This window comes from Cynocephalus volans, chromosome 3 (genome assembly GCF_027409185.1).
Source record: "Cynocephalus volans isolate mCynVol1 chromosome 3, mCynVol1.pri, whole genome shotgun sequence".
In the NCBI taxonomy this organism is placed as follows: domain Eukaryota; kingdom Metazoa; phylum Chordata; class Mammalia; order Dermoptera; family Cynocephalidae; genus Cynocephalus; species Cynocephalus volans.
Genome location: NC_084462.1, coordinates 169,947,715 through 169,965,401, shown reverse-complemented (window position 1 = coordinate 169,965,401; position 17,687 = coordinate 169,947,715). Strand labels below are relative to the sequence as shown.

The following is a 17,687-nucleotide window of genomic DNA, read 5'->3' as shown; positions in this document are numbered from 1 at the left end:
GGTTATATGCAAATGGTGTTTATCAGGGACTTGAGCATCTGTGGATTTTGGTATCCGAGGGAGGACCTGGAACCAGTCCCCCACGGATACTGAGGGACGACTGTATATCCAGAAGTGCAGTTGCCCGATCGTATGGTAATTCTGTTTAATTTTTTGAGGAACTACCAGACTGTTTTTCACAGTGGCTGCACCATTTTGCATTCCTACTTCAATGCGCAAGGGGTCCTGTTCCCCACTTCTTGGCAACACTTGCTTTATGGTAACTTGAAGTTGGCTTTTTCTCATGCTGCATAATTCCCCTGAGACACATAAAAATTGTTGTGTGTATCTATAGTTTGTTCATTTTTATTGCTGTCTGGTGGTGTAGACTACCGTAGTTTGTTGTACTACTCTTCTTCCTTTTTTTTTTTTTTTAAATTTATTTTATTTATTGAATCAAAATCGATTATACATATTTTTGGGGTTGAACATTGAGATATGTTGATTAAATCAATATTACTAGCATATATATTGTTACAAATCATAATTATTCTTTATGCCCCTTATCCAACCTCTCCCCTTCCCCCATTTTCTCCCCCTCCCCCCTCTAATTGCCCTAGATTTCTTCTCTCCTTCTGAAAGAATAATGGTTACTCTGTTAACTTGTTGTCTAGATGATCTGTCCAATGCTGAGAGATGTGATCCGGTCCCCCAATATTATCATAGAGCAGATGCTTCTTCTGTCACTCTGAAATGGGTTTTGTGGAAAGAGACATCCTCTTCTTTTCTTTGTCTCTGCTGGTGACTCTTCTTGTGTGAATGCACTCCAGTGGTTGGTGGACAATCTGTGTGGTGGTTGTGGCATCTTAGCTGCTTTTGAAGCAGCCATGGTTATTGTGGTGGCTGTGGTGAGCCACCCATGTGGAGGTGCTGTTTTTGGCATGCTCCTTGGCACTGGCGGTATACCTGGTTGTGGGGTGTGTTTGGTCCTCTTCTCCATGCGTCTGGTCCCTGGGCAGGCCCCAAGGTACTGGCGCTATGTGCCTGGTTGTGGGAGAGGGGTCCAGCCCCCTTCTCCATGTCCTGCGTTCCTGGGCAGGCCCCGAGGTACTGGTGCAGTGTGCCTGGTTGTGGGAGGAGGGTCCAGTCCCCTTCTCCATGCCTCCAGTACCCAGATGGGCCCCGAGGTGCTGGCATTTTGTGCCTGGTGTGGGAAGAGGGTCCAGTCCCCTTCTGCATACCTCTGGGCGAGGCAGTCCTTGAGGTGCTGGCACCGTGTCCCTGGTTGTGGGACAGAGGTCCAGTCCCCTTCTCCTTGCCTCGGGTCCCTGGGTGGACCCTGAGGAACTAGCGTGCTGTGCCTTGTTGTGGGAGGAGGTTCTGGTTCCTGGCTCCATGCCTCCGGTCACTGGGTGGGACCCAAGGTGCTGGCTTGGTGTGCCTGGTTGTTGGGGAGAGGTCCGGTCACCTTCTCCATGCCCTGGGTCCCTGGGTGGGCTCTGAGGTGCTGGCATGGTGTGCCTGGTTGTGAGAGAGAGGTCCAGTCCTCTTCTCCATGCCCCAGGTCCCCGGGTGGGCTTCGAGGTGCTGGCATGTTGTGCCTGGTTGTGGGAGAGAGGTCCAGTCCCCAACTCCATACCCCGGGTTCCTCGGTGGGCCCCAAGGCCTGGTTGTGGGATGTACTACTCTTCTAATATAGGATATTTGGGCAGCTTCCAGTTTCTGACTATTGCAAATAAAGCTGCCGTGAGCATTAGTGTCTAGGTTTTGTGTGAATGTAGGTTTTCATTTTTCTGGGATCAGTGTCCAAGAGTAGAGTTACGGTAAGTGCATTTTTAGTGTTATTAGAAACTGCCATACTTTTCTTGTGTGGTGTACCATTTTATATACCCTATTTGTTTATTTTTAAGTATTGAACTTTACAGATAACTGAGACTTTTCTCCTTATCCATTCTGCATGTTCAGAATTAGGAAACATTGAAATACAATTATTGGATATCCTGAATTGTCTTTTTTTTTTTTTTAGCAACTTCTAGTGAGCATAGGTCATAATTATTTTGCCACTGGCTAAAAATTCTGATGACCTAAGAAAATCTGAACCAATGCTGTCATTAAATGTCATTTGGCATTTTAAATTTGTGTTATCTGATACAGTAGTCTCTGGCCATATGTGACTATTTAAAATTAAATAAAATTAAGAATTCAGTTCTTTTACTAGCTACCTCTCAAGTGGCCAGTAAGTTACCTGTGGCTGGTGGCTACCATATTAGACAATGCAGATACAGAGCATTTTCATCATTGCACAAAGTTTTATTGGATAATGCTGTTCTAGGATACATGTTCCAATTTTAATTGCTGTGATAGCATTAAAAACCATATGATTTCATCAGCTTGTCTGCCTGTTTTTCCTGGGAACTTGACTGGTCACAGGAGAGTCCTTAAATGCCACTAAGTGCCCCAGAAGGCTGGCATGGCTGTTACTCATTTTGGCATTCCAGGTGCCCACACAGTACTTGGCCAAGCAGGCCGATTGGGTGATTATGGTGGTTTTGATTGCTGATTAAGGTGAGCTAGAGGTTTCTTTCTGTTCTAGATGAGGATGATGATGAACCAGAAGAGGATGACCAGGAGATAAGAGATAAGACTCTGCCCAGGTGGCAGATCTGGCTGGCTGCTGAGCGTTCCCGAGACCAGAGACACTGGCGGCCCTGGCGCCCTGATAAGACCAAGAAACAAACGGAGGAAGACTGTGAGGACCCAGAGAGACAGGCAAGTATCCTCCACTCCCGGAGGGAAGCTGACCATGGGATCTTTTTCTTCTTTCTATTCCTGTTGTGCTGTGGTTATCTGAAAGAAGGTTGCTGGGGCTCCTTTAGCACTTGGCTGGCTTAGGAGATGCCAGCCTGCCACCGTTCATGTCTGTGGAAATTTTCCTCCTGCTGAATATCGAGATAGAAATTTCATTGGCCACTGGTGATGGGGGAGCATTCAGACACTTGACCAGATAGTTCCTGGCCCCTAGTAAGGGAGTAGGCTGTCATGGTCACTGCACTGGACATCATATTCCAGGTTATTCAGGTAATTTTTCATGTGGAACTGTGTGCACTCAGGTTCTAAAAACCCAGAATCACTGTCCTAGATGAGTTAATCGTGTCCACTTTCCCCAGCCCACTCTTGGATCCATGAAGATGTAGCACGTAGATCAGACTCTGGAAGACCAGAGGGACTGGATGTGGAGTCCATATTAGGACAGTCAGCATGCAACTTGTCTTGCTGAAGAAGGAACTACCTGTTGTGTGCCAGGCACTTCACTTAAGTTATCTCTTTTACTGACATTATGTGATTTGGTACATCTGCTCTGTGTTTACTGGCCAGCAGCCTTGGAGGTTTTAAATTAAGATGAAGGAAGAAATTATTTGATATCTGGGACTGACCTGGTTTCACAAGATACCAACTCTGTTGCTTGGCATACGACATGTTATGGGTACACATTGATAGGTTTGTACAGTAAGGAGGCTCTGTGACCCTCCCTACAAATCAGATGTCCTGAAGGTAGGGAGTTTTGTCTCTCTTGTTCACTGCTGTATCACCAGTGCCTAGAACAACGATTATCCTGTGGGGAGGGCTCAGTTAATATTCTTGGATGTCCAAGGAGTATTTGCTGGCACATCTGCTCTGGGCAGAGGGATCAGCACGAGGGAAGGCCGCAGAGAGCCTGAACTGTCTGAGGAGGGCCCTGTGGAGTGGCCAGACTGAAATTGGGATACAGAGAAGTGGGGATAGAGATAGAGAAAGAAGTGATCTCTGGGCAGGAAGCAGGGGCCAAATGAAAGGAAAATCCCAGCTCACTGGAATGCTCAAGGAGGTGACTCTGCATGGGAGGCTCTTTCCTGGATGAAGCTGAATATTTAGAGAAGAAAGGGATTTTTTTTTTTTTTGGTGTTTGAGGATTTTATAGAGGTCTCAGTCACCCTTTTGGAAGTTGGTTCTCTAAGCCCAGCATTCCGGCAGTCTTCCAGAAGCTGATTCCTGGAGCGGACTGCTGCTGTGAGCAATTTCTTGTCACTTAGCCTTTTCTCTGATCAAAAGCTGGGAGAAAAGAGCTTTCTGATTAATTGATGGTTTTGATTAGTTGAGTGTCAGGTAGTCCAGTTTTACTGTGCTTATGTTTTGATTTCCTCTTTGCTGAGAGCCACAAAGACCAGTCAGATAACCAGCACCTTGAGACAGAGGGTAGGCTCCTTGGCTTTACCTTTTTAAATGATTACATGAAATCAGCTATCAACATTTACAGTTAGTGTTAGGCTCTTCCAGTTGCTCTTAACATGGTCTGTTGCTCTTGTGGTTTCCTTCTTACTTCGCTGCTGTTTGTTTTTGAGAATATTTTTTATTTCCTGAAGCAATTTTCCCCAAAGAAACCACAAAATAGTAGAGTTCTTATCTTCCATCTTAAAATAAATTTTCACAATTGTAATTTATCAAAGTAACTACAAAAGCAATTATGTATGCTTTCAGAAGTAAGCATGATTCTAGATTTTCTACAAATCCATTAGGATACTTTGAAAGCTTTTGGCTTAAGCTTATTTGTGTCTTGCCTCCTTCCCAGTATTCCTGGGTGTGTGAAAAATGTTAATGTCCCCGCAGGGCTGCTGACAGTTTTTCTCCAGTTGTTCGGGTTGCCTTGTAAGGACTCTAGCTTTTTTTTGCATTTTGCAGACAACTTAGCTCCTGTCTGTGTAAAATTTATTTTAATTTGAATAATGTTGAATCTTTAGTACATTTACATGAAAAGAATAGTGGAAAAATTTGATCAAATCATTGATGTATCAAACATTAAGTGGGTTATTTTGTTTTCTCTTGGTTGCAGGTGTTGTTTGATGATATTGGACAATCTCTGATCAGAATTTGCAGCCAAGATCTTCAGTTCCGGCTGATTGAGGCCTTTCTGCAGTTCTTGGGTGTGCCTTCTGGCTTCATTCCTCCAGCCTCCTGCCTTTATCTGGCCATGGATGAGAACAGCATCTTTGATAATGGACTTTATGATGAAAAGCCCTTGACTTTTTCCAGCCCTTCATTTTCTGGCATCAGCTGTGTTGGCCGCATGGACCCATTGGGCTGTTCATGCTGGACCAGGGGTCACGATCGAGAGGGCGAGGACTTCATCCGCAACCTCTTCCATCTTGTCATGCCTTTGTTTTCGGGCAAGGAAAAGTCTCAGCTCTGCTTCCTCTGGTTACAGTATGAGATTGCAAAGGTAACTCCAGCCTCCTCCTCCCTGTGTTTGGGGACTTTTCATCTTGTGCAGTGTTTATGAGTAGGATTACAAGGCTCTGAGTGCTCCTCTGGGAACTGTGTCAAGCACCTCCTCCTTCAGTGACTCCTGAAGGCACCTTGTGTGTGATTGGCCCTCGAAGGGGCCAGAGTGACGAGGAGGAAGGCAGGAGTTAGTTCATCTGCCTCAATAACACTAGAGCTGTTTATGGTGTTGAGTCTGGCATTACCAGATGCCTGTGATTATGTGAGCAGTTAGTGTTAAGAGCAAGCTTAAACTTAAGCAGGGTTAGAGGATTTGTGGGTTTATTAAAATAGATAAAATAAGCTACTTACTGATCCTGCTCTTTATATCTATCTAATAAAAATTAGTCTGGATTGACTCTTCTGCCCTCTGCTGGCCACCAGTTAGTATTGACTCTTACCACCCAAGGTTCTAAAGCTTCGCGCACACCAGGTTGTATTAAAATAGTGTCTCTGATGAAATTTGGTGGCCACGTGTCTTTGAGGAAGAACATCTGGAGTATATCAGCCTTGTTTATTGTGATTTCCGGTGGAACCCTGGATGTGTTCATCTTGGGGCACCTGTGTCTGGTAAAATCCTGATTTCTCACTCAGAGAGCCCCAGTGTTTACAAACGTATGATGAAGTATAGGCGCCTTTGTGCCGTCAACGCTTTCTAAATGTGGCAGTACAAAGGGTTCGCTTTAAAATTACAGAGCACTTGGTTTCGTTCTTCTCTTTCTGCCTGTAGGTCATTTGGTGTCTGCAGACTAAAAGCAAGAAGAGATTAAAGTCACAGGGGAAGAACTGCAAAAAACTAGCCAAGAATCTCCTTAAGGAGCCAGAAAACTGCAACAACTTTTGTCTCTGGAAGCAGTATGCACATCTGGAGTGGTTGATGGGCAACACAGAGGATGCCAGAAAAGTTTTTGACACAGCACTAAGCATGGCGGGAAGCAAAGAACTGCAGGACCACGAACTCTGTGAGCTCAGTCTGCTCTATGCCCAGCTGGAGGTGGAGCTGGAGCCTGACTTGAGAAGGGGCACTGCAGCCCGAGCCGTTCATATACTGACCAGACTGACTGAGAGCAGTCCCTACGGACCCTACACTGGGCAGGTCTTGGCTGTTCACATTTTGAAAGCTCGAAAGGCTTACGAGCACGCATTGCAGGGCTGTTTGAGTGAGAGCTGTGTCTCTGATCCACCTCCCACCAATTCATTAAACCGCCTAGTTAGCTTGGTCAAATGCTTTATGTTCTTCCAGTATTTGACCAAAGGGATTGATGCTGCTGTGCAGATATCTGAGCAGGTATTTGCAAAACTGAAGGGCTCTGTTTTCACCTCCCAGCGTTTGACCAGTATTCTCGAAACTGTCACTCTGCTGCACATGAGTCTGCTGCGATTTCACATGAAAGTCAGTGTTTATCCTCTCACCCCTGTGCGAGAGGCATTCTCAGAGGCTTTAAAGTTGTATCCGGGCAACCAGGTTCTTTGGAGGTCATATGTACAGATTCACAGTAAGTCCCACAGTGCCAGCAAGACCAGAAGATTCTTCGATGCAATCACGAGGTCTACCAAACCCTTGGAGCCTTGGTTGTTTGCAATTGAAGCCGAGAAAATGAGGAAAAGACTGGTGGAAATGGTTCAGAGGTAATCACAGGCCGTCTTGTTCATGTGTTCCACAAGCCCCTGTGGAATGCTCGCCGCATTCCCGCTGGCTTGCTAGGTCTCGGGAATACAGAAGTGGACGCTGCAGAGTCCCCGGAACACCTGCTTCGTGCGGGTGCTCTAGGTGTTGTAGAATAACACTTGGAAAGATGAGCAAGATGCTTACAAGGTAGCAACATCTTTCCTTAGAGGCTTTGATGGCTGTCTTCCTAGGCCATGGTTCTAGAAGGGGAGTCTGCATGTTGCTTCTGGTATGCATGGGTGGAGACTGTCACGCCATCGGGGTATCTGAGAAACTATGACAAAAGCATATGGTTAAAAGCACAGGCTCTGGGGTTCCCTTCTCTGGATTCCATTGCCAGCTGTGCCACTTCTTGGCTGAATGACCTAGGGCAAGTCACTTCACTTCTCTAACAGGTTCTTCTGTCAAATGGGAATAATTAACCTACCTCAGGGTCGCTCTGAGGGGTCAGTGAGGAAAGTGCTCGGCACAAAGACTGGTTAATAATTGGTAGCTTCTATCAGTATTACTAGTGATAACAGCGGCACATTTTAAATGTCATTTTTTGATACAAGGTTTTATATGTGAAAGTTAGTCTAGGGACAAAATAGCTTAGGCATCATCGTTCCTTCTGGAGTCTTTGCTCTTGCTTCGCTCTGGCCTTCTAAGTTATGCAGAATTGCCTTTGAATAGTATTTCCCTTTACTCTTTTTTTATGTCTTGCATGGGGTTAAACGTTCACTCCATGTAAGTCTTAACTATGTCTACTTTAAATTGAAAGGTCTTTCCTTCCCTTAAAGTAGAATTTGCCTTCTGCTGATTAAAGGGTAGGTTTCTTTAGAAAACATAAAAGCAAAGAGTTTGCCTGAGACTTCTAGTCAGATTCAGCAGGTGTAGACCCCACAGAACCCTGGACCCAGCCTTCCTCTGGCCTCAGAGCAGCCACATCACACCTGCAGTTGGCACCACTGTGCTCACACACCGAGGGACACACTCCCCTGACACTCTGATCCAGTTGTTGCTGACACTTGTCATCATGATCTCTTCCTGCTCTCATGTTGGGTGAGAGAACTTGTGTCAGAGTTACATGAGCCTTTTCCTTGCAGGGTAGATGGCAGAGAGATCCACGCCACGATTCCTGAGACCGGCTTAACACATCGCATCAAAGCCCTGTTTGAAAATGCATTGCGGAGTGACAGTGGCAGCCAGTGCCCCTTACTGTGGAGGATGTATTTGAAGTTTTTGGTGAGAAAATATGTAGACTTTTTCTTGTTATGCAGAGTTCTGCTTCTTCCTTCATAAGTGGGAAGTGCAGGTGTCCAGGGCCCTTTTGTGGGGAAGCAGGGAGGGCTGTATTTTTACCCCACACCGTCTGGCATTGGTTAATCCTACGGGAACCCTGGTGGAATAATGTCAGGTCTCTTAGGATTTGGGAAGGGGTTGCAGGTTGCGTAATTTGTGAATGTGAGTGTACAGACTGAAAGGTGGTACTTTGGCTTCATGGAGTCTGTGAATTGGCCTGGTCCCGGGTTAAAGGCCGGCTGTTGGATGGGCCTCATTTACTGTAATCATCTACTGTCAAGTTGCATGTCGTTTTAGAAAGAGTTTTCTAGGCCTCTTGCACTCTATTTTAGTTCAGAGCTACTCAGTCACATCTAGGTGACCTCCAATGAATATTGTACCTTCAGAAGCCAGAAGTGACCTTCCTTATTCATAAATTTTATGTATCTAATTATTTCCATCGGATAAATTCTCAAAACTCAAAGTATTTGAACGTTTCTATTTGACATATGACAGAGCTGGGATGTATAAAATGATACAGATAGTAATTTGGGGGTTAGGGGAGGATTGGGCCTCCCCCTCACTCCTGTCTTAGATTCCAGAATTCATCTGGGTGTGCCTCTCTGACTGCTGAGAGCGGCCATGTGCTGAAGGGGGAGACAGGGCACATTATCTCAGGACAGCTGCTCATCTGCACATCCAGGAACAATGGCCACGTTCTTGGGGGCATAAGTCGGCATCAGAAATGAATGACCATAAAAGTGGTGCATTCCCCTGGCATTTATACTTCACATCCAGAAGCTCGGATTTTCCCTTTTGTGAGATGGAAACCTTAAGAAGGTCACACAGCGGTGCGGTGTTCAAGGTGCATTCATGGCCTGTGAGCAGGACACTACCTGTCGATCAGAGATGGCAGCTTGGTGCAGCAGAGTCAGGAGAGAGAGCTGCGTTTATCACATCTCCACTCTTGTCATCAGGCCGCTCAGTGGAGGGAGCACGTTAGATGCTCCCTGCTATTTCCAGTGCTGATATGCTGCCAGTCTTTCTGAAATGAAAGCCCTTCACATTTAAAAAGGGAGAGCTTGCAAATTTGCCGCTTTAACTTCCTCAGTCTTTTATAGGCAGAGATGGGGGTAAGGTGCAAACTCACAATATTTTTACTGAGAATCTGCTGAGAGCCAAGTTTGGTTGGATTGTAGGCAAAAAATGCAATTGACTTAGAAAAAAAAAATCTAGGCCCTTAAGGACTTTCTCTTTTTGGAAAGGTCATATTGGAACTAAGGATTAATTAGAGCAGTGAGTTCCTGTAGTAGTTCCTGAGGCATCTGGGCGGGCACCTCGCACTTTATGAAACTGAAAAAATCAAATTATGGCCAAAATGCAAGGTATAGGCAGCAATTGCCAGGAGAGGCAGGAGAGCAAGCCCGGGCCGTCATGAATGGGTGAGGCTCTGGAGGAGCGAGGTGTTTGCTGTGCACCCGTCCCTTCCTGTGCACGCATCCACACACACGAGCGTGCTCGCGTGCCTGTAGGCCCATTTGCTTGCTTGCTTTTTCCCTGCAAGAATGACCGAAGGAATGAAAGCTTACTCTTGGCCATGGAGAATGTGGGGGAAAAAGGAATTGGACAAACAGCAGTGAATGTTTTCCGCTAAGGCTGGAACTTAGCAGGCCACTGTTCTGCACACACATTAACACATTCAGCCAAACTTTTTTTTTTTTTTTTTTTTTTAAAAAGATGACCGGTAAGGGGATCTTAACCCTTGACTTTGGTGTTGTCAGCACCGCGCTCACCCAGTGAGCTAACCGGCCATCCCTATATAGGATCTGAACCCGTGGCCCTGGTGTTATCAGCACCACACTCTCCCGAGTGAGCCACAGGCCGGCCCCAAACTTTTTTTTATTGGCTAAAATTGCAGTTATTTCCTAGATTTTTAGAGTCCTTTATTTTTGTCACCTACCTACACAATAAAGAAGGAAATTTAAGTGTATAAGCCAGTTAACTGATTTCATGGAACGGATGAAAGTAGTCTTAATAAATAAAAAGGGAACAGTGGCATTTCTGAATTGTTAATCGAATTGTTAATCATCAGATTTTCTTATACCCTCCAGTACAGTTTCTTCTTCATCCTGTTGACAGCTGGCAGAAGTCAGGATATACTGAAAGGCCGCCATTTACCAGAGCTGTGGGCGGGAAAGAATCCCCTTCAGTTCCCCTCTCTAGGGAAGGATGAATAAGCCTCCTGGCAGGGTATCAGTCTCCCTTAGGAACATGCACATGAAGCATTGTAGAAATCTTTCTTTTCTTATTTGACGAGGGCTGGCTATTGGTTTTGTCAGATTACTTTAAAAAGCTAACATTTGCTCAGACTTCTTTGTAATGAGATAAGAACAGAGAATTGAATTTTGCAAAAGCCTGAAGACCTTCAGCCCTCCCATTTTCTTAGAGATGTTGCTTCCCCTGTGTGGAGGTGGCTCACGTCAGATAAGAAGGTACAAATGTGCCAAAACAAGTGATTACTAAGCGCCACATTGCTTCTGTAGACAGAGAGCTGGAACGTCACTACGTGGTGGATGAGGCTGGCCTGCCGGGCACCTGCCTCTCCACGCTGCCGCTGTTATTGTCCTCCCAGCCCCGCCTGTGTAGGGGAGAATCTATGATGGCCCAGCCCAGGTCTGACTCACGGCTGCCCACAAGCATCTTGTTTGCTGAGTTCTTCATAGGGTGCGTGGGGCGCTCGCTGCCCGGGGCTTAGTGTGAGGGAAGGGTGGGCCCCTGTGTGAAGTCTCCGTTCCCTCTGGGCGACTTGTTGGAGGATCCTCGGAGACGGATCTGTGTTTTCTTTGGTTCTGTGCAAAGCCCCGGTGAATGCCTTGAGATGCTCCTGGTCTGCCCGAGCAGACACATTTACCCAGTCACAATACCATGGGGTGACAGGAGTGCCATGGGAACATCAGAGCAGAGGGAGTCGCCCCCTGCTTCTGTTTTAGCCCTGACTTAGGAATTTTCAAGGAATCTCTGTTGTCAAGATGAAATTGAGACGATGAGGAAGTAAGGAAGACCGGGAGAATCAGGTAGCTCCCAGGAAGTTTTCTGTCACCCTAGGCTCTCTTCTCATCAGAGGCCATGTCTTAGAATAGGAAATCCTGGACAGAGAAAGCGCACCTGGTCACCACCACGCCTTCCCCTGGCGCCGGGCCCTTCCATAGCTGACGCAGCCAAGGCATCTTCCAGAGGCTGACTGATGAAGGAAACGCGGAGGGCGGCTCTGGCTTGCGGCTGGCCTACTGTGTGCTGGAGGTGTGGGGCTCCAGGGCTAGCGGTCATGGTTGAGAAGGTACAGTCATTGAGAAGGTACAGAGAAGATGCAGGCTTTCTGTGTTCCTTCAAAAAGGAGAAAAAGGCTTAAGTGTAGTCAGGTTTTTAGGAGAGGACATTGAAGTATGTTGGCGTGGGAATGACTGACAGCTCACACTGGCTCCTTGGGTGTACGTTCAGAGGCCCAGCGGTTGCTGTGATGGTGCACAGCCATCCCCACAGGTGACCCACTGCTGCGAGGAGCCCCATGCAGATCAGTATGGGGTCTTTTACAGACTTTGCCTCTCCGATTCAATTCATCATTTTTTTTTTTTTTCACCTTACGTCAGGTTTCCTTAGGAAATAAAGAAAGAAGCAAAGGAGTGTTCTACAAAGCTCTCCAGAATTGTCCTTGGGCAAAGGTATGTTTTAAAGACCGTGGCATCTTCGGATTCCCGGGGACCTTCCCACCAGGCCTCAGTCTAGCCAGTGTTTGCCTGGCCCGCCCCTGTGTCATCGGGGATGCTCAGCACTGTGGATGCCAGTGCCCTGCCCCAAGGCACATGCAGGGCCTTTTCCTAGTAGAACTGTCCCCTGTGCAGTCAGAGCTTTATGGACATGCTTTTCCTTTCCCTGTGCTGGAGCTGGCGTGGCCTGGGTTTGTGGCTGTGGGTAGCTGGCTTCCCAGCATTTGCTCAGAGTTCAGTCCAGATGCTGAAAGAGTTGGGATCCCTGTACCAACTCTGCCTGCAGAGCCCAGGTCAAGAGACATTCAGAAATCAAGTTGATGGTGACTGCAGTGTCTGCCAACAGCTTCTGCCCCCACGTTTGAAAGTAGCAGCTCACTGGAGTTCCCTCGCTTTCACTCGGCTTTTGTGAGCTCGGTGGCCTCCCTGAGCAAGGCAAGGTGCTGTCTGAGGTGCTGTCTGAGTTAGGAAAGCCAAGCAAAGGGGCTGCAGGCTGTAGAGGGGACCGGGGGGCAGGCTCACTGGGCACCTGAGCTCTTCCCCGCTGACAGGAAGTGGCGGGCTGACCAGGGAGGGTCTCTCTCCCTGCCTCCAGGTGTTGTACATGGACGCTGTGGAGTACTTCCCTGATGAGATGCAGGAGGTCGTGGATCTGATGACCGAGAAGGAGCTCCGGGTACGCCTGCCACTGGAGGAGCTGGAGCTGCTGCTTGAGGACTAGAGCCCGGGAGGGAGGGGTCCACAGCCAAGGCGCCTGCCCTGTCATAGCCGGGAGGGGTCCACGCGAAGGCGTGTGTCGAGAGACCTGCTTCTGAACTGTTCCTTGGTAATTTGTGTCTGGGTTGTCAGTCTCACATCAGACACATTTTTGGGTGTGTAAATGACACAAAAGCTATTGATTTACATATTATATATGTGAATATGTGTACATATGTATGAAGAATCATGCCGAGTGGTAATTAAACCGCGTATGGTTGCGGTATGTGCGAATTCTTGTTCATTCTGTCCTTCCTCTGCCCAGCCAGCACCAGCCCCACCACGGCGATTGTGTCCCTTGGGTGGCAGCCTTGGGGTCCGGCCCAGCCCCCTCTGAGAGAGTTTGGACATACAGGTCTGGCTACTCAACGTCAGGAGCTCCTCCCTGGGTTGATGAGTAGGAGAGCAGACTTTGCCTGTATCTCCAGACCAACCCAGCCAAGAGGCCTTTAGCCCTTGTCCTGGCCCGTGTCAGTGCATAGAAAGTTTCTCACCATCCCCTATGCCCATAGACCAGCAGCATCCCCTGGGAGCTTGTGAGGAGCGAGACCCTCAGCCTGCCCCAGCCCAGCTGAGTCCGAATCCGCTCTCTGACCTAGCCCAGGTGACCTTGGGCGTGGTACAGTGTGGAAGGCACTGCCCGGGGCATGAGCATCCCTCTGCTAGGTGACGACTGCCATCTCAGAGAAGAGTGGGGACAGGGGCCAACCCGACCCCACTTGCAGGCTGCGTGGAGGTGCTCCCTCTTTCCTGAGCACCAGCACCGCCAAGACTGGCCACGCTCTGGTTTTGATTTCTGAGGAGGGCTATGAACAGAAACAAATGTATGTTTGCACCTTCAGACTGTTTCTGCTTCTGCAGAGATGTTTTGGTGTCTTGTAGTCTTTTTCCCTATTAGCATCTGGCTGAGAGGAACTGCTTTCTTACCTTCCCCGAGCTCCAGTGCTATAGAAGGTAATTTTGGCTAGAAAGTGGTAGACATGGGTTGGAAAAAGAAGGCAGGACCATGTACCTAGAGCACTTTCTAGGGTGATATCTCAGAACACCAAAGGCACTTGGCCAGCCTGACCTGGTGACCACCCTCACCCGCCTCTCCCCAGATCCTAAGCTGCAGGCAGCTGTGGGCAGAAGCCCACCCAGTTGTTCCTTAGCGATGGAGCTGGGCTGGACGCTCCCCTTGATACCTTTCCACAGAAGTAGGCAGAACTTCAGGACGGTGAGAGCTCAACCCTGAAGGGGGACTCACCCTCAAGAGCTTACTGGGGCTTGCAGCTGGAAAAAGCCAAATTCCTGGCTGCCCTCAAAGGCAGAGCTTTGCCACCCCCACCTCGTAGACCCCATTGGGGACATGAAGTAGGAAGCCTAGGAAGCCAAGCTGTGTTCCCCGTGATAGCTGCTGTCTCAGTCCGCATCCAGTGCCTGTGTCTATTCTCATTTGGCTCAGAATTTAGCAGAGTGGCCTGGGATTAACCTGTCCCTTCAAACTGCAATGGCAGCCTGTCCCTTGGGAACCTGGAATGGATTGTACAGATGGGCAGCAAACCACCTGAGAGATGATAAAACCACTTCCGAAACTGATCACTAGTGCATTATGTGCTGCGTGGGAAGAGGTTTAAAAAAAATGAAAGATTCCCTATGGGTACATGTTTTATAGGAAAAAGGATGGTGAGGTGATTATTTTTATGTTTCCTTTTTTTTTTTTTAAAGCCTGTTTGTTAAACATGCCAGTCTGGAAGATGATTAGGGTCCTTCCAAGTCAACCTGGTGGACTGAGAAGGGAATTTCTAGCTCATTCATGTCAGTGAGGCACATGCTCTTGCGTTTCATCAGGAAGCTATTTCCCAGGAGGAGCTGCCGTCACAACAGCCCATACGGGTTGGCCCCATCTTGGTTTGGAACAATGTTTTTTCTCCGGAATGAAGCAGTGCCAATGGATCTGGCACAAGGATCACTGGGCCTGTGGGAAGAGCTGCCGGGTGGCTTCTGTGCTGGGTCCCAGGTAAGAGGAGGCAGTAGCTCTGGTGACTGTCACTTATAAGACACATGCATTCATTCATTATTTTGCGTTAGAGAAGTGAAGACATGGTGATCCCTGGGAAAGACCATGTACCTGTTGCACAGGGAGTGATGAGAGAGTTCACTGTGAGTGGTTCACTGAGGAAGTGCTTCTAAGAAGCAGTGGTTCCTCCACAGGCACACGGGGCTGTCCCTGCCCTGCTCACCAGGTACAAGAAGCTGGAAGAAGTTGCCGTTCGAGAACCCTATTGTTTCCCATGCCCTTCATCCCTTTGTCTCCAGCGCCTGGCACTGTAGGCCTTGGTGACCATCTGCAGAAACAGTGATTTCAGCATTATTCAACAAGCAAACTGGGGAGACAGCTGGGATGGGGCGTGGGTGTGGTTCAGCCTGTTACCCTGCTGCAGCCCCTCTCACCCCCTGCTCCCCCCAGCACTGGCATTTGTCTTCGCTGCTTTTGAGAATTGACACAAGGGAGGCTATCCCTATGGATAGAGGAAAGTGCTCAGATATTACCAAGGAGGAAAAGGAAATACTGATGGGCTGTTTTTTTTTTTTTTTTAAATCTCAAACTTACAGAAAAGTTGCCATTACATTACAAAGAACTTGTTTCCCTGAACCACTTGAGAGCTGCTGACAGTCTCCTACACAAGCATGATACAGACGTGCCACAGGAAATGAGTGTGGATGCGGTACCGCATCTGATCTTCAGGCCCTGCCCAGAGCGTCACCGATGGTTCTGATAATGCCCGCTGTAGGAAAAGGACCCAGTTTAGGACCATGAGGTGCACGTGGTTGTCATGTCTCTTTGTTCTGTCTGGAAGCTTTAACTTGACTTTCATGCTTGGACATTTTTGAATTGTCCTGAATTTGTAGGATGTCCCTCAGTTTGTGTGTGCCCAGGGTTCAGGCTAAGCATCTTTGCCCAGAGTATCTTGTCACACCTCCTGGGTGATGCATACTTTCAAGGTGCCCATTACTGACGATGTCTGTTTTGATCACTTAGTTAAGATAGTGTCTGCTGGGCTTCTCCAATATGAATTGCTCTTTTCCTTTCAAATTGAAAAGTATTTTGTGGGGAAACTCTAAATACCCCATTCCTCATCAAACCTTACATCCATTAATATACGTTAGTATGAGCCCATAGCTTTTTTTATTTAAAGGACTATATTCCACTAATATTGTTAATTATTTTGATGCTTAAATTGTCCCAGACTTGGCCAGTGGAAGCCCCTCAAGCAGGCATCTATGTCCTTTTGACATGTCCCCATCATTCTTTGAGCACTCCCTTGCTTTCTGGTTTACATCAGGGTCATCTTGGACTTCCCCTACATAGCTCTGGAATCAGTCCTAGTGCCTTTAAGTGCAGAATGACATTTAGAAGCAAAGATCTGGGTCTAGGTGTGCTCAATGAACTTGGGGTGTCACCGTTCCCAGGTGTTTTCGGTGGGCAGAGTTCATCCTCATTTTCTTCCTTCGTGTCTGTAATCCCCTTCTCAGGTAGTGAAACCTGGCTGCCGCCATCCTTACGATGTTTATTTACCTGACTGCCTCCATGCTATGGGTTAAATATGTTCCCCAAAAGTTCATGTATTGGAAACTTGACCCCCACTGTGACAGTGTTAAGAGGGTGGGAAATCCAACTATTGTATACGAAAGGTGGGGCTTTGAGAGGTGATTGGATCAGAGGACTGTGCTCTCATGAATGGATTAATCTGTTCACGTAATGAGTTATCACGGGCGTGATTCTGATGGCTTTATAAGGAGAGTGAGCAAGCAGGTTAGCTGTGTTGCTCAAGACATTCTGTAGCCATGTGATACCGTGTTGCCACGGGACCCTGTAGCGTTCCCGTGCAGAAGGCCCTCACTAGATGTGTTCCTTGGACTTTGGATTTACCAGCTGCCCAAAGGTAAGAAATAAATTTCATTTCTTTATAAATTACCTAGTTTCAGGTATTCTGTTATAAGCAACAGAAATGGACTAATCCACCCCGAATGTAACCACCCTCCCTCCTCTGCCACCGTCCAGTCCCGCTCGGACGCCTTCCTCAGCTGCTTGGCTCCAGGACTCCACATCAGTCCGCCCAAGCTGACGCCCATGTTGGGCACCCCCTTCCCCTGCATGTGCACTCCTCACTCTACGTGGGCTCCAACACCCCACATGGATGCCATCTTCCCCCTGCTCCTCCACGTGAACACCCTTTCACCCTGCTAGGGCTGACACTCCACTTCCCCACAAGTAAATCATTGTCCTCATCTTGCACGGGGCCACCCACGTGTACAGAATGTCCGCTGTGGCAGGCAGAATGGCCCCCCCCAGAGATGTCCACACCCTAAGCCCTGGGACTTGTGACTGTGTTACATGGCAAAAGAAACTTTGCAGATGGAAATTAAGATTGTAGACCTTAAAACAGGGAGGTTATCTTGGATTATCTGGGTGGATCCAATGTCATCACAAGGGTCCTTGAAAGTGGAAAAAGACGGCAGAAGAAGAGTCAGAGAAATGTAAAGATGGAAGAAAAGGCAGGAGAGACTCAGAACTTGAGGGACTTGACCTGCTGTTGCTAGCTTTGAGGATGGAGGAGGTGGCCATGAACCAAGGAAAAGGGTGGCGCCTGTGCAAACTGCGAAAGGCCCTCAGCTGCCAGCCAGCGAGGAAACACCTACCTCGGTGCTACAACTGCAAGGAAACTTAATTCTGCCAGCGACCCCCACGAGCAAGGCAAATGCCCCTAGAGCCTCCAGAAAGGAACACAGGCGCGCCAACACCATAGTCTTAGCCTGGTGAGACCAGTGTTGGACTTCTGACCTGTAGAACTGAGATAAACTTGTGGCGTTTTAAGTTAAATCCGTGGCAACTTGTTATGGTGGTAACAAAACTAATACACCCTCCTCACCCAACGTGGCCTCAACAACAAATGCCAGGCCACCCTGCCAAGTGGAACTTC

The 17,687-nt window shown here is 47.8% G+C and overlaps 1 protein-coding gene across 1 annotated transcript in view; it reads left to right on the top strand.

Moving 5' to 3' along the window:
* Window positions 1-12,912, top strand: part of NRDE2 (NRDE-2, necessary for RNA interference, domain containing) — a 48,359-nt gene extending 35,447 nt beyond the window's left edge. Inside the window, exons 9-14 of the mRNA XM_063090552.1 lie at window positions 2,573-2,748; window positions 4,847-5,233; window positions 6,005-6,903; window positions 8,029-8,167; window positions 11,851-11,922; window positions 12,563-12,912. Coding sequence (XP_062946622.1) covers window positions 2,573-2,748; window positions 4,847-5,233; window positions 6,005-6,903; window positions 8,029-8,167; window positions 11,851-11,922; window positions 12,563-12,688 — 1,799 coding nt within the window. The 3' untranslated portion in view covers window positions 12,689-12,912. The remainder of the gene's footprint in view (window positions 1-2,572; window positions 2,749-4,846; window positions 5,234-6,004; window positions 6,904-8,028; window positions 8,168-11,850; window positions 11,923-12,562) is intronic.
* The last annotated feature ends 4,775 nt before the right edge of the window (window positions 12,913-17,687 follow it).